The 23,577-nt window shown below is 45.7% G+C and overlaps 1 protein-coding gene across 4 annotated transcripts in view; it reads right to left on the bottom strand.

The window, feature by feature from the left end:
- Positions 1-23,577, bottom strand: part of ZFP91 (ZFP91 zinc finger protein, atypical E3 ubiquitin ligase) — a 125,757-nt gene that overhangs the window by 38,342 nt on the left and 63,838 nt on the right. For all 4 annotated transcript variants that reach the window (XM_082266742.1, XM_082266740.1, XM_082266743.1 and 1 more), the window contains exons 4-5: positions 9,905-9,944; positions 1,112-1,213 (exon numbers count right to left, since the gene is read on the bottom strand). In XM_082266742.1, the coding sequence (XP_082122868.1) occupies positions 1,112-1,213; positions 9,905-9,944 (142 nt within the window). The remainder of the gene's footprint in view (positions 1-1,111; positions 1,214-9,904; positions 9,945-23,577) is intronic.

Below are 23,577 nucleotides of genomic sequence, written 5' to 3'. Positions count from 1 at the left end.
CTGGGGTTTTTATTGCTGTCTGTGGGAATTTCTGCCCTAGCACCTATTGTCACAGATAGAAAGAGAGAGAGATTGCAGGGCAGTCTAAAATGTTACAGCTGTCACCGGAACAGGTTAAGGAAAATCCACCTAAAGTGGTTGTAAACCTCAGACATGAAATATGAACAAAGCATATCCCTCTATAGTGTAATTTCTCTCTGCTGCTTCTTTCCTCTGCTATTAGCTTGAATCACTTCTGACAATTTATCCTGACACCAAGAGGAAAATGGTGACAGGGGAGGGACCTCCAGCAGATTGACAGCCTCAGCTCTGTTCCTGTGTGCTGTTTGAAGGGGGGTGAGCCCCTTTCGTCCAATCAGCTCTCTCCTCACTGAGCTCTGCAGAGTGTAACTTCAGCTCTCCGCCCCCCTTTTTCTGACAGCTCAGACAGATTGATAAATTCTGGAACTTGAACGAATGTAGAAAAGAGAAGACTGCAGATAAATATGCAGAGGATTTGTTTCATCTCTGTGTGTCACCTGAGGGTAGTCACTTCACTGGGTATATGTAAGGATTTACAACCACTTTGATGCAGTCATCTGCTCTGGTGACAGCTGTGAAAGGTGGTACTTCCCCTCATGTTTGGGAGATTTTATCTCCTATTTTTTTCACGATCGGAGACAGAAAGCGAGAAGAAATACAAATAATGATATAAAAAAAAGAGTGCCGAGTGCCAAAGGAGTAGATGAGCAGGAAGGTCAGGTATAATAAAACGACTTTTTACTTGGATCAGGTATAAATTTTTAATAAAGAATCCACATATTTATCCATCCATTTGTCGCTTTGTTGTACTTCAAGTCTGTATCTCAGGTACCCCAAGTGTTTGGTGGGAAACTATCCTAAACACCAAAGCCTTTTCAGATCCAGCTTTACTTCCAACCTAATGTAGCAATAAAAATCTGAAAGATGTTCTAACATGTTTTAATTGAAGTTTACACTTCATTTTTGATTTCACTTTAAAAATGCACAATATATGTTTACAGAAGATACTATCTGCTTCCCTAAAATGAAAGAAGACAAAAAGGAGGAGATGGAAGAAAGAGTGATACGGAATGAATGGGATATACCATACCTTTCTAACTGAGGAGGCCTGTATGTCTCATCAGTGGGGTCATCCTTGAATGGAACATCTTCCTCACTTATTAAGATGTCTTCCTCCTGGTCTTCTGTCTCACTAAGGTACAGAGGAAAGGATAGGGAGGTGAATGATGAGGAACGAGAGGAAAAAACGGCACACTTCGTGACATGATTGTACAATTTTTCATAACAAAAAACTATTCTGTGCTTAAGTCCTCTAAATTTGTCCCCCAAAAAAAGAAAAACACTATCAAAAAGCTGCTGTGTTTGTGAATCAAATATGTGCAAACGGCATTCACTCCGACATATGTGATCTTAGCTGTTCCCCACGTCATACTATTCCTCTTTGACCCTCAGCAAACTATCTATTCCCATTATTTCCTAGATCTACAAAGTTGCAGACTGAGAACATGTGAATGCAGCGTGATGATGTACAGTCAGGTCCATAAATATTGGGACATCGACACAATTCTAATCTTTTTGGCTCTATACACCACCACAATGGATTTGAAATGAAACAAACAAGATGTGCTTTAACTGCAGACTTTCAGCTTTAATTTGAGGGTATTAATATCCAAATCAGGTGAACGGTGTAGGAATTACAACAGTTTGTATATGTGCCTCCCACTTTTTAAGGGACCAAAAGTAATGGGACAGATTAACAATCATAAATCAAACTTTCTCTTTTTAATACTTGGTTGCAAATCCTTTTCAGTCAATTACAGCCTGAAGTCTGGAACGCATAGACATCACCAGACACTGGGTTTCATCCCTGGTGATGCTCTGCCAGGCCTCTACTGCAACTGTCTTCAGTTCCTGCTTCTTCTTGGGGCATTTTCTCTTCAGTTTTGTCTTCAGCAAGTGAAATGCATGCTCAATCGGATTCAGGTCAGGTGATTGACTTGGCCATTGCATAACATTCCACTTCTTTCCCTTAAAAGACTCTTTGGTTGCTTTCGCAGTATGCTTCGGGTCATTGTCCATCTGCACTGTGAAGCGCCGTCCAATGAGTTCTGAAGCATTTGGCTGAATATGAGCAGATAATATTGCCCGAAACACTTCAGAATTCCTCCTGCTGCTTTTGTCAGCAGTCACATCATCAATAAATACAAGAGAACCAGTTCTATTGGCAGCCATACATGCCCACGCCATGACACTACCACCACCATGCTTCACTGATGAGGTGGTATGCTTTGGATCATGAGGAGTTCCTTTCCTTCTCCATACTCTTCTCTTCCCATCACTCTGGTACAAGTTGATCTTGGTCTCATCTGTCCATAGGATGTTGTTCCAGAACTCTGAAGGCTTTTTCAGATGTTGTTTGGCAAACTCTAATCTGACCTTCCTGTTTTTGAGGCTCACCAATGGTTTACATCTTGTGGTGAACCCTCTGTATTCACTCTGGTGAAGTCTTCTCTTGATTGTTGACTTTGACACACATACACCTACCTCCTGGAGAGCGTTCTTGATCTGGCCAGCTGTTATGAAGGGTGTTTTCTTCATCAGGGAAAGAATTCTTCGGTCATCCACCACAGTTGTTTTCCGTGGTCTTCCGGGTCTTTTGGTGTTGCTGAGCTCACCGATGCATTCTTTCTTTTTAAGGATGTTCCAAACAGTTGATTTGGCCACACCTAATGTTTTTGCTATCTCTCTAAGAGTCGGTTCACACTATGGCGACACGACTTCGGAGGCGACTAGTGAAGTCGCCGTGCACTGCGACTTCGGCGTGACTTGCACGGACTTCACATTATGGAAGTCAATGCAAGTCGCTCTGACTTCGGTCAAAAGTAGTGCAGGAACCTTTTTCTAAGTCGGAGCGACTTGAGTCGCTCCTATTAGAACGGTTCCCATAGCACAGAATGGAGCACGACTTGTCAGGTTACCAAGTCGCGGTAGTGTGAACCGGCAGTGATGGGTTTGTTTTGCTTTTTCAGCCTAATGATGGCTTGCTTCACTGATAGTGACAGCTCTTTGGATCTCATATTGAGAGTTGACAGCAACAGATTCAAAATGCAAATAGCACACTTGAAATGAACCCTGGACCTTTTATCTGCTCCTTGTAAATGGGATAATGAGGGAATAACGCACAACTGGCCATGGAACAGCTGAGCAGCAAATTGTCCCATTACTTTTGGTCCCTTAAAAAGTGGGAGGCACATATACAAACTGTTGTAATTCCTATACCTTTCACTTGATTTGGATGTAAATACCCTCAAATTAAAGCTGGAAGTCTGCAGTTAAAGCGCATCTTGTTTGTTTCATTTCAAATCCATTGTAGAGCCAAAAAGATTAGAATTGTGTCGATGTCCCAATATTTATGGACCTGACTGTAACTGACCCCCTCCACTTACAATGTTTCCTCATTAGAGGCTCTCTCAAGAGTGTTCATTAGACTTTCTATACATGTAGAGGTCCTTATCACCTGGTAGGTGCCTGGCCACACGGGAATATAGTGAGAAGTTGCTAAGCATCAAAGACTGGACTTTTATGCTTTTTTGTTTATAATCATTACATCTCTGCATATTGATATGCAGAGCTTCAGTGGATGGATTAGAATCATTTTTATAAATCTTTTTATTCATTTATGTTTCTATTAATTGGTTGATTAATTGTAATTCAATTTTTATTTTAATACAAATTTTACTTTCAAAAAACATATGGGAAGTTTTACAAATAAAAGAAGAAACAGTACAAAAGTACTGTAGTCAGTGAAACAAATAGGCAAAACAAATGAGATGCATGGAATAACAATATCCACGATACAAATCCCAAAATGATTCAACAATTCGTTCAGGGATCAATGTCCTTCCTCCCGATGCATCGATAAGATAGATACATACACATTGGAGACCACCCAACTATCAATAAACTGAGCATGTAAAGCTCAAGACAATCATGCTACTGGGTAGTTAAGCACACAGTTGAAGAAAAGTAAAAGAGAAGAAAAAGAATGAGAAGAAAATAAAAAAAATAGAGGTCCGGATCAGAGTCAGAAGATATATATGACTTCTCAGAACCAAAGAAGACTATGTTAATGTACAAGAGAGACATGCATATAGTTAGCCCATGGCTCCTATCTATATCTGTTCAGATTTTTTGTTGTTCAGAATGCTAACAATATTTTCATGTAACATGATCCAGGTGACCTATTCCTAGCTTGCGCCAAGGATACAGTACGCTGTTTCCAGGATTTGGCAAGAGTCATCTTAGCCCCTAGTAAAATAAAGAATATCAAACGTAAACAAGTCGGTATACTAGGCACCAGGGTGTTAGGAATCACTGTATGAGGAGTCTGGGGAACTGACTGTCCCGCCACCCTATTAATCAGGGCACAGATGTAGTTCCAAAAGCCATGAATCCTTCGGCATTCCCACCAGATATGGCACACTGTCCCCGCCATTTGACAGCCTCGAAAACATAAGGGTGATAAAGAAGGGTACATTTTGGCCAGCTGTGTTGGGACTAGGTGCCAACGGGAAAGCACCTTTAAATTTGCCTCAACCAAGGCGACATTCAAGATGGCTCTGATGAATAGGGTTCTCCCTTGAAATGTGTCAGCCCCATCAGTACGGACACCTTCCAGTCCTCCTGCAGTACTGAAAAGATTCCCAGTCCTGGAGGTCTCAAAAACTGACTGCAAAAGGAATTTTTATATGCATATTTTCAGCACACGTTTGTGAGTATGATGAATGGCATTTTCTTTTACTTTCCAATAAATGTCTTATGATATTGCACTAGGTCGATGCGCCTTTCTCTTGTTTTTTCATGTTTCTAGTTCATGTGGATGTCCATCATCCTGAGAGGGCAGTAAGAGCCTAGATGCCAACAACATAGCCTTCCCAATAACGCAGCACCTGAGCGCAGGAGAATTTACTTGTCTATTGTGACATTCAAGATACCAGTGTATGACCGCAAGAAACATTTGTGCCATAACTTCAAATCCCTTTCCTCTCCCAAATCAGTATCCCAGTCCACCATATAAGGGAGTCTAGGGGGTGAGCCCAGGAATATTGCATAAGGGAAATGCTCCCACACTGATCTGAATCTTGCATGCACCATTTTTGATATGGGGTTGCTCAAAAATGGTCTGGCTTAACCCCCCGTTGAAGGAAGGTCAAGATCCGAGCCACCAAGAAGGAGCGAGGATGAACCCCAAGAGACTCATACCACGCAATGTACATCTTCCAGGTACGATGGTAGATCCTCCTAGAAGTAAATTTCCTAGCTTTTAACAGAGTTTAGGAATCACAACTCAGATAAACCTCTATCCTTCAACACCTGGCATTCAACAGCCAAGCCGTCAAAGCCAGCGACTGTAAAGCATGATAGAAGATCGGTCCGTGGGATAGCAGATTCTCCCTGAGAGGAAGCTTCCAAGAAACGTTGGTGACCAGCTGCACCAGATCAGCGTACCAAACCTGGCAAGATAAGTTCCAGAGCCACTAAGATGACCGGAATCCCTTCTGCCTTGATCCTGATTAGAAGTCTTGGCAGAAGCTTGAGAGGAGGGAAGGCGCAAAATCAGAGGATACTGACCCCCACGTGGCCAGCAGCACGTCTGTGGCGTCCGCCAGAAGATCGCTTGACCGAGCCACAAATCTCGCACCTTTCTGTTGAGCCAAGACGCCAACAGATCCACCTCGAGGGTGCCCCACCGGAGACACAACTGATGAAACCCCTCCGGATGAAGGGACCACTCCCCTTGGTCCAACGCCTGCCAACTGAGTTAATCCGCCTGCCAGTTTTTCACCCCGGAATGTGTACGGCGGAGAGGGCTGGAACTAACCGCTCTGCCCACCTTAAAATGCCAGCTACCTCCAGAACTGTCAGGACACTTCTTGTACCCCTTGGTGATTGACATAATCCATGGCCCTGGGATTGTCTGATTGAATGCGCACAGGACAACCCTGAAGATGATCCGTCCAATGGTCCAGACACAGTCTGATCGCTTGGAGTTCCAAGACATTGATCGGTAGTCTGGACTGGAGTCCGTAGTGACCACTGTCTAATACAAGGAGAGGAGGGATTTGCCCAGCCAAAGCGCCGTAGAACAAAGCCACCATATCAGACACTCCTTTGTTCCCCGAATCAAGCCGGATTTGATTGTTCAGAGACTGCAGAGTCTTGTCCCATTTGGTCAGAATCTCTCTTTTTGCAGGGACCTCGTATGGAACTGTGCAAACAGAACAGCCTCGAAGGTAGACGCCATCAGGCCCAGCACCCTCATGCACGTCCAGAGGGTTGACCATCTGTTGGACAGCAGGAGATGAATTGCAGCCTGCAGTTTTTTTGCAGTTTGCCCAAAAGAAGTAGCCCTCTGGCTAAGGCCGAGTCCAGAGTCAGGCCTAGATAGTCCAGCTTTGTGGACGGAACCAGGGCAGTCTTCTGAAAATTCAAAATCCAGCCGAACTTCCGCAGAGTTCTTATTGTGATCTCCAGGTTTCCACCAACTCAGAAGGAGACTCCACTCGCAGAAGGAGATCATCCAAGTAGCCCAGTACCGCGATCCCTATTGGCGTAGCAAGACTAGCACCGGGGCTAACACTTTTGTAAAGACCCAAGCAGCAGAGGCGAGACCAAAGGGTAACGCCACAAACTGATAATGCTCCTCTCCCACAGCAAAGCCGAGGAAGCGCTGGCGCTTATTGGAATCTGAAAGTAAGCATCCTTGATGACGATAGAGGCAAGCAAATCCCCCTGACGCAGGGATGCCACCACCGTGCGAATGGACTCCATTCTGAACTTCTGCACCCGCACAAAGCAGTTTAGCCCCTTGAGGTCCTGGATTGGACACACTTTGCCTTCCCTCCTGATAACTGTAAACATGTTTGAGTAAAAACCTTAAAAAACTTTCCGAAGTCGATGTAACAGGTCTTGTACTGCTTCAAACAGACCCTGTAAGAAGTTCAGGGACAGGCGCAAAGAACGTTGCCGGGGAACAAGAGCGAAACTCGATCTGGAAGCCGGACCGAATGACTTAGTGGACCCACTTGTCTTGCACCAGGGAAGTCCACGGGTCCGGAAAACAGCGAAGATGTCCCCCCACCCCCGATACAGGTGGGGGCGCACCTTCATGCTAAAGGAGCCCTGTCTGTGGGTCTGGAGAAGCCCGCTCTTGGCTTGCCAGGCCAGGTTAGTTTGGATCCTTCAGAGAAGGCCCTGAACAGCTTTGAGCCCATGTCAGTCGACCATGAGGAATGAAAAAACTTCTTATAAGCTGAAAAGGATGGCCCACATCTACGACGAGGTTCCCTGTCCTTAGTAGCCTGCAGAAGAAAGGTACTTTTCCCCCCTGTGAGACCTTTTATGATGTCATCCAGGGTAGCTCCAAACAGGTGATCTCCTTGAAAGGGAAGATCAGTCAAGGCCTTTTTAGAAGTCTGGAACGCAGATCAGCACTTGAGCCAAAAGACACGCTGAAGGACCACTGCCAAAACAGAGCGCCAAGCCACTGGGGGAGCCGTATCCAAAGAGGCATCACATTTTTGCTAGCCTGTCGCCCGAAGACCACCCTCCACCTGGGAAAAAAAGGAATCCAGGACCGCCGTCAGTGCATCAATGGATGGATGGGACCCAGAGGACCTCGGAGCCTCAGAGAGGGGATAAGGTGGGGGGATGTGCTCCAAAGACATGAGTCACCAGGGGGACCCCACAAAAAGTGTAAAACACTGCAAGGGACAACCCCCACCACGCTGGCAGCACCACCCGGTCACCAGGCACAAGCACTAAGTGATCCTCAGCAGATAGGGAGAGAACCCCACCAGACTCAGACACACCACCCAGCAGAAACGGGCACCTGCAGCCACCAGGATAATCTGCACTCCATGCGCCACAATCAGGAAGTGGAAGGATCCAGGAATCAGCACCAGGGGGTGAGGACAGGCTCCCACCGGCGAAATTGCCACCCGCAGGGCTCCACTGTCATGGCGGCCACTATTTTTAATGGCAATCCACCACAAAATGGCCACTGGACTACACAAACATGGCTGCCGTGTGTAGAAACGAAACACACAGGCTACAACAAAATAGCGGCCCCACGCGGCACCACAAGGCTCCCAGGGAGCACGGACAGGACAGCCCCCACCAGGTACAACACCCCCCCCCCCCCGATCACCTTCGGCGCACACCCCCCCCCCCAGGTCCTATTGCAAGCATAGCACCCAGCATTAGTAGAAGGGGGTTGGGGGGGACAGGTGAGGGTGGTACCTAACGGGAAGGAGGGGGAACAACCCGGGGGTCCGACCGTCCCAAGGAGGGGCCCACGTCCACCCCAAAACCCTCCAGGGGGAGAGGGGGGGACAAGCTACTCACCATACCAGATGGGCACCGCTCCAGACAGAACCCCTCTCCATCGAAATGGGAGGCTTTCAGCCAGGAAGAACGCTAGAACTCGGGCCGAAACCCAGTCGTATGCAACCTCGTGAGGCGTTTAATTTCGCAGGGCAGCCCCAGTCCAGTGGGGCTACGTCGCGGCCGACCTAGCACGGATCTGAGGTCTGCGTATGCTCGCTGGCCAGCCTGGGATGACCACTGGATCTAGATTATCCAGCCCGTCGTCCAGTCTGGCAGTGGATTGTATATCTCACAGGAAAAATCCAGGAGAAAAAAATTGCTAGTGTCTATAAGAGAGAGGGAGTATACCCCCTGGGACTGCCCATGGGCATAGCCAGACTTTTTTTCTGCCTAGTGTCCTACTCCTGCAGGGGGCAGTATAACGCAACGATTATGAAAATCTGAAACTGTGTCCATCACCTTAAAAACCTGCTAGCACTGATGGGGGAACAGGAATAGGCAGAGAACTAAAGAAGTAAAGTATTCTCAGTAGTTACGTAATTTTAACTTTATGGATTCTACCCAACCAGGACAAATTATGTAGGGACCACCATTGGAGGTCTCCCTCCTGTTTGTGAAAAGGGGGGTAATTAACTCTATATCAGCTGTCGATTGTACTCCTAGATATGGAATATGAGTAGGGCTCCAAATGAAAGGAAAGTAGTCTCTAAGGTGATCGACCATATCTGAGAGGACTGAAACATTCAGCTCCATGGATTTGGCCATAGTAAATTCCAGCAAAATCCTGCAGCAATCAGATAACCTTCGGCGTCGAGGTCATTAACAACAAAGACTCATCCGCGATCAGTGCACAATTATGTTCCAGCTGCCCATAGCGCACCCTATGGATATCTAGGTTGGCCCTGATGGCAATTGCCAGGGTTTTGATTGCGACTGCAAAAAATCAAGGGAGATAGGGGGCAACCCCGTCTTGTACCCCGTGCTATAGGGATGGGGGAGGAATGTTGGCCTTGCAAGGCGTTCTTGAGCTTGCGGGGCAGAATACAGGGCTTGCAGGGTGTTAAGAAACTGAGGTCCAAACCCCAAGACATCCACGTCTCTAAACATGTAGGGCTAAGAGACCGTACCTTTTGCAAATCTAGGGAGAATAAAAACCCTACTTGAGGAAGATCCACCCCATCCGCACCGAAGCAGAGAGACCACATCAATAGCCCAACGGTCTATTCTGGTCAGAACCCTGCCTTCCGGGTATAAAGCCCACCTGGTCCTTATGAATAATTTTAATACAAATTTTATTAAAAGAACTGACAAAGGAAGTCACGTATGCGGGAGTGAGCACGGTTTCAATATACACGCATAATTTGTTTGCACTTGTATAATTTTGCAATGTATTCATTAAAGTAATAACATTGTAAACCCAACTTGTGCAAAAGAAACCACAGATTGTATTTAATACCTGGAGTGACTTGCTTACTGTAGGATTCTGATTTCTCACCTCATGTCAGCTGTGTACGATGACGGCCCCTCATCTATCTCTGTAAAACACAGAACAAGAATCATGAACTGACAAGCATTCCTTCATACAGCAAGCCAAAGTATAGTGCATATTTCAGTTACTATAATAGTAAAATATATTTTAAAGAAATGTCTGTGTCTTTAAAGTGGAGCTCCAGGATTATTCATGCTGGAGGTGCAGCACATGCTGTACTTTTCGGCATTAATTAAACTATGATTTTACCTTACACCAGAGCGATCTGGACCCGGTGTAAGCATAATCAGAAAAAACTTGTTTGTACACACCACAAGTTCTCCATTAAATGCTTCCACTTACACAATCACCCAAACATTATATATATATTTTTAGCAGAGATCCTAGGAAATAAACAGGCAGTCGCAATTTTTAACGTCACACGTTATTTGCACAGCAATTTTTCAAACATGATTTTTTTTTTGAAAAAAACAACACTTTTAATAATTAAAAATAAAAAAGACACAATATTTACCCCAATTTATTTGTATAATGTGAAAGATGATTTTACGCCAAGTAAATAGACACCCAACAGGTCATGCTTTAAAATTGTGCACACTCGTGGAATGGCGCCAAACTTCTGTTCTTAAAAATCTCCATAAGCTACGCTTTAAAATCGTTTACAGGTTACCAGTACTGTGAAAATGCTCCCGATACCGAAACGTTAAAAAAATGGTGCTCCTATAGGACTTTAATGTTTTGCCTGGAGAAGCAACTAATGTTATCCTATGTTGTGTCCATGCACATTAGGTAGTCTAGAGCAGTGGTCCTCAACCCTGGTCCTCAGGGACAACAGGCCAGGTTTGCAAGATAACTGAAATGCATCCCAGGTGATATAATTTGCTGCTCAGTGATTGCAGTACTCTAGTCTGCATCTCCCCAAGGTAATACTTAAAATCTGGCCTGTTAGTGGGCCCTGAGTTGAGGACCACTGGTCTAGAGGCATTTTTAAGAGCTCAGCGCTTAGAGGAAGGAAAAAAAAAAAAACCTTCCGTTTTGCGTTTTTGAGAAATGAATTCTGGCAGATATGCTAAACCATGGGTGTCCAACCTTTTGGCTTCTCTGGGCCACATTGAGTGTAGAGAAATTTTCTCGGGCCGCATATAAAATATATACTATAGTTAAGGTATATAAGTGATAAAACGCCGCCGTGCCCTCCCATGCTGCCGCGCCCCCCAGCACTAATTTAACACAACTAGAGGATGATCCCCTCCGAGGCAGCCTCTGTGGCCATGCCCTCGACTCGACTTCCTTCCTCCCCAGCAAAAAAAAAAAAAAAATTGTCAGGGGGCAGTGGGCCGCATTGCCTGCGGTTCCGGGCCGCAGGTTGGACATGCCTGTGCTAAACGCTCCTAAACTCTAGTACAAAAACACCAAAAATTAGTATTTTTTGAAAAAATTTCAGTGGCCTCCATATGGAAAACCATTCTGTTTTGGAGGCTGTCTCGTTGTTGCCCATCTAGTGCCCCTGTTGTTAAATTCATTTATAACACCAAAGCAGATGAAACTGATAACCAACCTCCTCGGCTACTTACCTGACCGGCTCAATATCCCAGGAGTTTAAAGGACTTGATGCTATACTCTGATTAATAAGTGTTTATTTTTTGAGCAGTATGTATATGTGTATATATATATATATATATATATATATATATATATATATATATATATATATGTGTAGTGTATACACACACACACACACACGTGCATCTCATTAAGTTAGAATAGCATCAAAAAGTTAGTTTATTTCAGTAATTCAATTCAAAAAGAGAAACTCATATTTTATATAGATGTGTTACACACAGAGTGATATATTTCAAGCATTTCTTTCTTTTCATTTTGATGATTATGGTTTACAGATAGTGACAACCCAAAATTCAGTATCTAAGAAAATTGGAATATTACATAAGACCAATAAAAAAAGGATTTTTAATAGAGAAATGTTGGCTTACTGAAAAGTATGTCCATGTACAGTATAGTATGCACTTAATACTTGGTTGGGGCTCTTTTTGCATGAATTACTGCAGTAATGCAGCATGGCATGGAGGCGATCAGCCTGTGGCACTGCTGAGGTGTTATGGAGGCCCAGTTTTTCTTTTGGATAGTGGCCTTCAGCTACTCTGCATTGTTGGGTCTGGTGTCTCTCATCTCCCTCTTGACAATACCCCACAGATTCTCTATGGGGTTTAGGTCAGGCAAGTTTGCTGGCCAATCAAGCACAGTGATACCATGATCATGAAACCAGGTATTGATACTTTTGGCAGTGTGGGCCGGTGCCATGTCCTGCTGGAAAATGGAATCAGCATCTCCATAAAGCTGGTCAGCAGAGGGAAGCATGAAGTGCTCTAGAATTTCCTGCTAGAGGGCTGCGGTGAATTTGGACTTGATAAAACACAGTTGACCAACACCAGCAGATGACAGGGCTCCCCAAATCATCACTGATTGTGAAAGAATTAGCAATTCATTTGGAAATCGAGGTCCCAGTGTCTGGAAAGAGAGTGGAGAGGCACAAAATTCAAGTTACATGAGGTCCGGTGTGAATTTTCCACATTCAGTGATGATTTGGGGAGCCATGTCATCTGCTGGTGCTGGTCCACTGTGTTTTATCAAGTCCAAAGTCAGCGCAGCCCTCCACCAGGAAAATCTAGAGCACTTCATACTTCCAAAAGCAGTCTTTTTTATTTCTAGAAATAGGAAAGTGACGACACTAGCATTCTTATATAGGAAATGTATTATTTAATTTAGGATGAACTGAACCGGATAATGTATGATTTTAATGTATTTTAAAATAGTGCATACTGTGTATAGATTTTTTTTAAGATGCTGATTATTATTTTCATAGTTACATAGTTACATAGTAATTGAGGTTGAATAAAGACAATAGTCCATCCAGTTCAACCTGTGTAGGTGTGTGTGGCTGTAATCATCTAACATAGCCCTGAATGTTCTGATCCTTGAGATGTACGTCTAAGAGTCTTTTGAAAGCCACCATACTTCCCGCAGAAACCACCTCTTGTGGTAGACAATTCCACAATCTTGTAGCCCTAACAGTAAAGAACCCTCCTCGTTGCCTGAGGTTAAAAAGCTTCTCCTCTAATCGCATTGTATGTCCTCGAGTCCTCATGCAATTCCTTCGAATGAACAGCTTTTTTTCTAAGCTGAGATCCCCATTAAGATATTTATAAATTGCTATCATGTCCCCCCTCAGACGTCTCTTCTCCAGGGAGAATAAATCGAGCGATTGCAGCCGCTCTTCATAGTTAAGGTCCTCCAACCCCCTAATCAGTTTAGTTGCCCTTCTCTGGACTCTCTCCAGCTCCAACACATCCCTCCTGAGGACTGGCGACCAGAACTGGACAGAATACTCCAGATGTGGTCGGACCAGAGTTTTATAAAGTGGAAGGATTATAGTCTTATCTCTGGAATACATCCCTTTCTTTATGCATGCGAATATTCTGTTGGCTTTGGCAGCTGCCGCTTGACATTGCATGCTGTTGCCTAATCTATCATCAACCAAGACTCCCAGATCTTTCTCCATTTTCGATTCCCCCAAGGGTTCCCCTCCTAACGTGTATTGTGTTTTTATGTTTTTAGTCCCCAAGTGCAAAACCTTACACTTCTCCACGTTAAACCTCATTTGCCATGTCGTTGCCCACTCTGTTATTTTGTCCAGGTCATTCTGTAGGATATCTGCTTCATGCTGTGCAGTTATTGCCCTGCCCAATTTTGTGTCATCTGCAAAAACTGATATTGAACTACTGATCCCGTCCTCAATGCTGTTTATGAATAAATTGAACAAGGTTGGTCCTAGGACTGAGCCTTGGGGCACCCCGCTTACTACCTCAGACCAGTCTGAGTATGCGCTGTTTATTACCACCCTTTGGACATGCCCTTTTAGCCAGTTCCGTATCCAAGAGCAAACCCTGCTGTCGATACCTGCAGACCTTATTTTATAAATTAACCACTTACCGCCCGCCCGCCGTCATATGACGGCGGGACGGTGCGGCTATTATCCTGGGCGGACGTCATATGACGTCCGCCCATTCAAGCACGGCAGGCGCGCGATCGCGGGCGCGCCGCCGTGCACTGCCGGTGTCGGTGTGTCCCCGGGACACAGCCGGTCACCGGCAGGGGGGAAACAGCCAATAGGCATGGCTGTTTCCCACGTGATCGGCTGTGTTCCAATGACACAGCCGATCACAATGGAGGCGGCCGGGAGATGACTGCGCATGCGCGATCGGGAGCGCGCAGCGCGGTCATGTCGGTGGCACTGTGTTCCGTAGGAACACAGCTGTCACCGGCGGTAGTAAACAGTCACTGACAGTGACTGTTTACTAAGTGATCGGCTGTGAATCCATTCACAGCCGATCACAAAATGTAAACACAGAGCAGTAACTGACTGTTACTAGCTCTTCTCCCCTCATACAGTTTCCAGTATGAGGGGAGAAGAGCTAGAAATAGTGAGTTACTGCTCTGTACACATGTAAAAAGTAAAATCACACTAAAATCACAGTAATAAAGGTCCCCACACAGTCCCCAGCCCCCCCCAATGTCACCTGTCACCCAACAGTCACCTCATCAGTGCCCAGAAATTGACACCCATAACGTTCACATGTGAGCGCAGCGATCGCAGGCAGAATCACCGCGATTCTGCCCGCGATCCGGAAATCATTGCAAATTGCGGGACGCCTGTGCGTTGCCCGTGATTTGCAATAGCACCCCAAATGCTGTGCGATGTTGCCGCCATTTCCGCCTGCCAAATCGCAGTAACATCGCGCAAACATCGCATGACGCCCAAAAAAGTACAAGAGTTTCTTTGGGGCGTCATGCGTTGTTTGCGTGATGTTACCGCGATTCGGCAGGCGGAAATCGCAGCAACATCGCACAGCGGGCAACGCACAGGCGTCCCGCCATTTGCAATGATTTCTGGATCGCGGGCAGAATCGCAGTGATTCTGCCCGTGATCGCTACGCTCACATGTGAATGTAGCCTAAAGTTCACTGGTCACCAGAGACTGCCATCAGTACCGCCGTGCACCATCGCCCGTCACCTGTCACCCATCAGTGACCATCGCCCCGTCACCTGTCACCCCATCAATCACCGTCACCTGTCACCCCATCAGTCATCGTCATCTGTCACCCCATCAGTCATCGTAACCTGTCACCCCATCAGTCACCGTCACCTGTCACCCCATCAGTCATCGTCACCTGTCACCCCATCAGTCACCGTCATCTGTCACCCTATCAATCATCGTCACTTGACACCCCATCAGTGATCGTCACTTGTCACCCCATCAATCATCGTCACATGTCACCCGGTCAGTGATTGTCATCTGTCACCTCATCAATCATCGTCACCTGTCACCTCATCAATCATCATCACCTGTCACCCCATCAGTCATCATCACCTGTCACCCCATCCGTCATCGTCACCTGTCACCCCATCAGTCATCGTCACCTGTCACCCCATCAGTCATCGTCACCTGTCACCCCATCAGTCATCGTCACCTGTTTGCCATATACATGCAATCACTTACTGACCGCCTAACGACTATATGCGTCGGCCATTAAAAGCTAAATACTGGGGTTATGGCAGAAGATAGCCCCCATAACCCCGGTATTTTTTGAAACGGCGGGCATTCGGCTTTCAGATAAGGGTGGTCCCAGTGGCGGATTCACCGCGGAATTACCCTTACGGTGCAGGGGAAGAGGTGCCCCCCCCCCTCCTGCCGCGTCCCAGACGTTTTCCCAGCTTACCGGACCCGCCGGCAGCGGGGAAAACTATCCGGTCCCGGATCCTCAGAGACAGGAAGTCGAGTGAGGGCAAGATGGCCCTCACTCAACTCTATGGTCTTGGAGGACCGGAGCTACGTCAAAAGACGTTGCCTAGCAACCGGTTTAAAGGGCCGCTTTTTTTTTTTGCTTTTTTTTTTTTCCTCTTTCAACAATTTTTTTTTTTTTTTTCTTTTTTAGTGTAGTTGTGAGGTGTGAGGTCTTTTTGACCCCAGATCTCACAATAAAGAGGACCTGTCATGCCTATTTCTGTTACAAGGGATGTTTACATTCCTTGTAATAGGAATAAAAATTATCAAAACATTTTTTTTTTTTAAACTGTGTAAAAATAAAAAAATAATAAATAAAATAAATAGGAAAAAAAAAAAATTAAAGCGCCCTGTCCCCGTTAGCTCGCGCGCAGAAGCAAACGCATACGCAAGTCCCGCCCACATATGTAAACGGTGTTCAAACCATACATGTGAGGTATCGCCGCGATCGTTAGAGCGAGAGCAATAATTTAAGCCCTAGACCTCTTCTGTAACTCTAAGCTAGTAACCTGCAGAAATTTTTAAAATGTTGCCTATGGGGATTTTTAAGTACCAATGTTTGGCGCCATTCTGTGAGCATGCGCAATTTTGAAGCATGACATGTTGGGTATCTAATTACTCGGCGTAACATTATCGTTCACATTATGGAAAAAAAATTTGCTAAATTTACTGTTTTCTTATTTTTTAGATCAAAAAAGTGATTTTTTTTAAAAAAAATCGCATTTGGAAGACTGCTGCGCAAATATGGTGTGATAAAAAATATTGCAACGATCTCCATTTTATTCTCTAGGGTCTCTGCTAAAAAAAAATATATAATGTTTGGGGGTTCCAAGTAGTTTTCTAGCAAAAAAATGATTTTAGCTTGTAAACACCAAGTGTCAAAAATAGGCCCAGTCTTAAAGTGGATAAATGGACAACTTTGTGTAAAGCGCTACTTGGATGTTAAGCCTATGTATGTGGCCAGGCTGTGAAAAAGTGTTACACATGTGGTATCGCCATACTCAGGAGGAATAGCAGAATGTATTTTGGGGTGCAATTTTTGCTATGTACATGCTATGTGTTAGAAATATTGCATAAATGGACAGCTTTGTGTAAAAAAAAATGTGTTTTCATTTTCTTTCCACATTTTCCAAAAACTTGTGGAAAAAAATGACATATTCAAAAGACTCATTATGCCTCAAAAATTATACGTTGGGGTGTTTGCTTTCCAAAATGGGGTCATTTTATAGGGGTTTCCATTGTCCTGGTGCTCCAGGGCCTTCAAAAGTACGATAGGTTGTCAGGAAATTATATGTGAAATTTGTGCTCCTAGAATGCCGGACGGTGCTGGTTGGATGTTAGGCCTCTGTATGTGGCCAGGCTGTGAAAAAGTCTCACACATGTGGTATCGCCATACTCAGAAGGAGTAGTAGAATGTGTTTTGGGGTGTAGTTGCAAGTATACATGTGCTGTGTGAGAGAAATAACCTGTTAATACGGCAATTTGTAAAAAAAAAAATAAAATAAAAAAAAAAATCTTCATTTTGCAAAGCATTGTGGGAAAAAATTACAACTTCAAAAAACTCACCATGCCCCTTATTAAATACCTTGGAATGTCTACTTTCCAAAAAGGGGTCATTTGGGGGGTATTTGTACTTTCCTGACTTTTTAGTGTCTCAAGAAATGAGATAGGCCTTCAGTACATCAGGTGTGATCAAGTGTGATCAATTTTCAATGATTCGCACCATAGCTTGTGGACTCTATAACTTTCACAAAGACCAAATAATATACACTTACTTGGGTTATTTTTACCAAAGATAAGTAGCAGTATAAATTTTGGCCAAAATTTGTGAAGAAAAATTACTAATTTGCAAAATTTTATGACAGAAACAAAGAAAAATGCGTTTTTTCACAATATTTTCAGTCTTTTTTTATTTATAGCACAAAAAATAAAAAACCCAGTAGTGATTAAATACCATCAAAAGAAAGCTCTATTTGTGTGAAAAAAAGGACACAATTTTTGAATGGGTACAGTGTTGCATGACTGAGTAATTCTCAGTCAAAGTGTGAGAGCGCTGAAAGCTGAAAATCGGTCTGGGCAGGAAGGGGGTGAAAGTGCACTGTAGGTAAGTGGTTAAGCGCTTATGGGGAACTGTATCAAACGCCTTAGCGAAATCCAAGTACACCACATCCACTGGTCTGCCCCTATCTAGCTCACAGCTATTGTTAAAGATTACAATACAAAAAAAAGTGGGACAGCGTTAAAAGCTAAAAATTGGCCTGGGCAGCGAGGGGGTAAAAGTGACAGTTAAACACCACTCAGGAGTGTTTTCTGAATCAGGCAAAGCCCATAGCCATAGCTCTGACATTTGTTTTGCAGATCATCAAAAGTGGGCCCTCCAAAAATCAGATGTTGTGATGTTTACTTAACCACTTCCATATCGGGCGATTTCTGGCACTCTGCTCCTACATGTAAAAATCATAATTTTTTTGCTAGAAAATTACTCGGAACCCCCAAACGTTATATATATATTTTTTTTAGCAGAGGCCCTAAGGAATAATATGGCGGTCGTTGAAACTTTTTATGTCACACAGTATTAGCGCAGAAATGTTTCAAACGTGTTTTTTTTGGAAAAAAACGCGGTTTTATGAATTAAAAAAAAAAAAAACACTAAAGTTAGCCCAATTTTTTGTATAATGTGAAAGAGTAAATAGATACCCAACATGTCACGCTTTAAAATTGCGCACACTCGTGAATGACGCCAAACTTTGGTACTTAAAAATCTCTTTAGGCTAGGCTTTAAAAATTTTTACAGGTTACCTGTTTAGATTTACAGAAGAGGTCTTGAGCTAGAATTATTGCTCTCGCTCCAACGTTCCTGGCGATACCCCACATGTATGGATTGAACGCCGTTTACATATGTGGCTGCAACGAACACATTTGTTCGCTTCCGCGTGCGAAAGTGCGAGGATGAGGGCACTTTAATTTTTTTATTGTTTAATTTATTTTTATTTGTTTATTTTTACACTTTCCTTTAATTTTTTTTTTTTGATCACTTTTAGGCTCCATGTACACGGGACGCTGGAAATGGCCGTTTAGGAGCAGTTGGGCGTTTTTTTCAGAAGTCCCTGAACGCAGCTCCATGTTATCTTATCTGTCCATGTACACATGGTAGTTTACAGTCATTTGCAGGCAGTTGCGTTCAGGGACTTTTTTTAGAACGCAATTATATTGCGTTCGAACGTGTGTTTCCCGACGTTTCAAACGCAGAAACGCGGCCGAACGTGACTAAACGTGACTGAACGTGATGAACCTACGTTCAGCCACGTTATACGTTTTTTTTCTTCCATTCAAAATCAATGGTTCCCTATGGGAGCCTATTGATTTGAATGGAAGTCGCACCGCAAGTCGGATCCGACTTGCGGCACGACCTGCACTGTGAGAATCTTGAGGGGGAACTCCACGCCAAAAATGGGAAAAAAAACTGCGTGGGGTTCCCCCCCAGGTTCCAAACCAGGCCCTTCGGGTCCGGAATGGAATTTGAGGGTAGCCCCACGCCGAAAAAACGGCGTGGGGTCCCCCCCAAAATCCATACCAGACCCTTATCCGAGCATGCAGCCCGGCAGGCCAGGAAAGGGGAGGGGACGAGCGAGCGGCCCCACCCCCCCTGGACCACACCAGGCCACATGCCCTCAACATGGGGGGGTGTTGGTGCTTTGGGGCAGGGGGAGCTCTGCACCCCCCACCTCAAAGCACCCTGCCCCCATGTTGATGAGGACAAGGGCCTCATCCCCACAACCCTGGCCAGTGGTTGTGGGGGTCTGCGGGCAGGGGGCTGATCGGAATCTGGAAGCCCCCTTTAACAAGGGGGCCCCCCAGATCCCGGACCCCCTCCCTGTGTGAATGGGTATTGGGGTACACTGTACCCCTACCCATTCACCCCATAAAAGATAGTGTATGTAAATAATGACAGGAGACGTTTTGGAAAGTTTATTCAAAATCTTCATCCGGCTCTTCGGGGTCTTCTCCTCTCCGGGGGTCTTCTGCTCTTTTGCTGTCCGCCCTTCTGCTGTCCTCTCTTCTTGTCTTCTCCTCTCCGGGGGTCTTCTGCTCTTTTGCTGTCCGCCCTTCTGCTGTCCTCTCCTCTCTGGGGGTCTTCTGCTGTCTTCTCTCGTGGGGTCTTCTGCTCTTTTGCTGTCCGCCCTTCTGATGTCCTCTCTTCTTGTCTTCTCCTCTCCGGTCTTCTGCTCTTGTGCTGTCGGCTGTCGGCTCTCCTTCTTCCTCCGGTCCTCCTCAGACGACGTCTCCATCGATTATGCCGGCCTCTGGTCTCTGCAGCTTATTATATAGCCATTAGGGGCGGGGCCGCCAGATGACGTCATCGGGAGACCACGCCCCTTGTGTCACATGTGACGTCACATGTGACACAATGGGCGTGGTCTCCCGATGACGTCATCTGGCGGCCACGCCCCTAATGGCTATATAATAAGCTGCAGAGACCAGAGGCCGGCATAATCGCTGGAGACGTCGTCTGAGGAGGACCGGAGGAAGAAGGAGAGCCGACAGCACAAGAGCAGAAGACCGGAGAGGAGAAGACAAGAAGAGAGGACATCAGAAGGGCGGACAGCAAAAGAGCAGAAGACCCCACGAGAGAAGACAGCAGAAGACCCCCGGAGAGGAGAGGACAGCAGAAGGGCGGACAGCAAAAGAGCAGAAGACCCCACGGAGAGAAGACAGCAGAAGACCCCCGGAGAGGAGAAGACAAGAAGAGAGGACAGCAGAAGGGCGGACAGCAAAAGAGCAGAAGACCCCTGGAGAGGAGAAGACCCCGAAGAGCCGGATGAAGATTTTGAATAAACTTTCCAAAACGTCTCCTGTCATTATTTACATACACTATCTTTTATGGGGTGAATGGGTAGGGGTACAGTGTACCCCAATACCCATTCACACAGGGAGGGGGTCCGGGATCTGGGGGGCCCCCTTGTTAAAGGGGGCTTCCAGATTCCGATCAGCCCCCTGCCCGCAGACCCCCACAACCACCGGCCAGGGTTGTGGGGATGAGGCCCTTGTCCTCATCAACATGGGGGCAGGGTGCTTTGAGGTGGGGGGTGCAGAGCTCCCCCTGCCCCAAAGCACCAACACCCCCCATGTTGAGGGCATGTGGCCTGGTGTGGTCCAGGGGGGGTGGGGCCGCTCGCTCGTCCCCTCCCCTTTCATGGCCTGCCGGGCTGCATGCTCGGATAAGGGTCTGGTATGGATTTTGGGGGGGACCCCACGCCGTTTTTTCGGCGTGGGGCTACCCTCAAATTCCACTCCGGACCCGAAGGGCCTGGTTTGGAACCTGGGGGGGAACCCCACGCAGTTTTTTTTCCCATTTTTGGCGTGGAGTTCCCCCTCAAGATTCTCACAGTGCAGGTCGCGCCGCAAGTCGGATCCGACTTGCGGTGCGACTTCCATTCAAATCAATAGGCTCCCATAGGGAACCATTGATTTTGAATGGAGGCAGAAAAACGCTGCTAAAAGCAACGTGGCCAAACGTGCAATAACGCAAATGGAAAAAGCTACTGAAAGCACGTTTAACAGCTGCTTTTTCCCGGCGTCAGAAATAGCTTTGCAGGACGTTTTTTATAACGTCCCGTGTACATGGAGCCTAAGACTCCATTCACACCGGCGCGACTTGTCAGCCTGACAAGTCGCGCTCCCTCGCGGTCCGTTGACTGCTACAGGACCCGTTCTAATAGGAGCGACACAAGTCGCTCCGACTTAGAAAAAGGGTCCTGTACTACTTCGGGGCGACCTCGGAGCGACTTGCATAGACTTCCATTATGTGAAGTCCTTGCAAGTCGCTCCGAAGTCGTGGTGCATGGGAATGCACAAGTCGCCCCTGAAGTAGTACAGAGTCGTCCCGCCCCAGTGTGAAGCGAGCCTTATTCCTATTACAAGGAATGTAAACATCCCTTGTTATAGGAATAGTGCATGACAGGTCCTCTTTATGGAGAGATCTGGGGGTCAATAAGACCTCACATCTCTCCTGCAGGCTAAAAAGCCTGAAAAGAAAAAAAAAAAAAACCATCTTGGCTATTCAACCGAGATCAGTGCAGTATTGAAAACTGCCAGGCCAGGCGCGACGTGATGCCTCCGAGAGTCATAGACTGCCGGGGACCATCTGGTCCTTACAGTCTCTATGGTGTACTTCCGCCGGTGGCCAATTCCTTCTCCGGCTCGCCGATCGCGCAGGTGAGCCGGTAGAAGCACTGGAGGGCAACGGGAGGGGGGGGTGTGTCCCCTCCCGCCGCCTGTCAGAACGATCAAGTGGCTGAACAGCCCTTATCATTGTTCTTATGGTGAAGGGAATCCCTGGCTGAAAAAAATTATATTTGAATCTCCGGTTGCCGCTGTCAGGATACACTATCTCAGCACCGAGGGGGATGGATTCCTCCATTCACCTTGTGTGTATGGATGGAGGAATATGGCCAGCTTTAGCCTAGCGTGTCCATGCCTGAATCACTGACTTCTCAAAAATCACTTAGTTTTGAGGGGTCGGAAATTAGTTTTCCCAAGACGTGAAACACTGGGACTGTTGTGGAGGGCCGAACCAGTAGGCTGAACTTAATTCTGCCCAATAATAATTTTTAATTCAGTACAACCAGCCGGCCCATAGATGGATCAAATATCAGCAGGTCCCTTCTGAAACGGCTGAGATTAGATCCATCTATGGCTGGCTTAAGCTCTTATCTGAAATGACTCCCTTGTTATTACTGGAGAATTCGCTAGTTACCTATTCAGTTGTAGGAACATCTACAGCTACTACCTTAACAATAAACTTGTCTTAGCCGATTACTACATGAGTAGAGGGTCAGACACCTGTACTTTTTACTCCACCCTCCCCAGATGCTTGCTTACCTACATCCTAGGGCTACATCCAAATCATTTGGTGGAGGGGGGATTATGGTGTGGGGGTGTTTTTTCAGGTGTTGGGCTTGGCCCCTTAGTTCCAGTGAAGGCGTCAGCATACCTTGCCATTTTGGACAATTTCATGCTCCTAACTTTGTGGGAACAGTTTGGGGATGGCCCCTTCCTGTTTCAACATGACTGCACACCAGTGCACAAAGCAAGGTCCATAAAGACATGGATGAGCGAGCTTGGGGTGGAGGAACTTGACCTGACCTCAACTTAATAGAATGCCTTTGGGATAAATTAAAGTGGAGACTGCGAGCCAAGCCTTCTTGTCCAAAATCAGTGCCTGACCTCACAAATGCGCTTCTGGAAGATTGGTCAAACTTTGCAATAACACACTTCTAAACCTTGTGGACACCCTTTCCAGAAGAGTTGACGATGTTATAGCTGCAAAGGGTGGGCCAACTCAATATTGAACCCTATGGACTAAGACTGAGATGCCAGTAAAAGTTTATGTGCGTATAAAGGCAGGTGTCCCAATTCTCTTGACAATATAGTGTATATGCACATACAAATGTAAACCCATGCGTCAGGGGCATCTACGAATGAAAACGTCGATTGCGATTCACATGTTACACATAGCTGCACAACCCTAAACTGATGATTTATGGGTGTCTTTTAAAGCGTAGCCTATGGAAAAATACAGGGTACTGAAGTTTGACACCATTTCAGCAGTTTGACATGTTGGTATCTATTTACTTGGTGCCCTTTGTTATTTATATTTTACCAAAAAGTAAATTATTGTGTTTGTGTGCCCTAAAATTAACTTTAGTGCATTTTTACTAAAATGTTGTGTTTCCTAGACCTTTAATAACTTCTGAGCGCTGTCAAGTGGATTTTTTATTTAAATAAACTATTAGTGGTTAACCGGTTGCCGACCGCC

Source organism: Pelophylax lessonae (genome assembly GCF_965119305.1).
Source record: "Pelophylax lessonae genome assembly, chromosome: 9".
NCBI lineage: Eukaryota > Metazoa > Chordata > Amphibia > Anura > Ranidae > Pelophylax > Pelophylax lessonae.
Note: the sequence above shows the minus strand (reverse complement) of the source record. Positions and strands in the feature narration are given on the sequence as shown.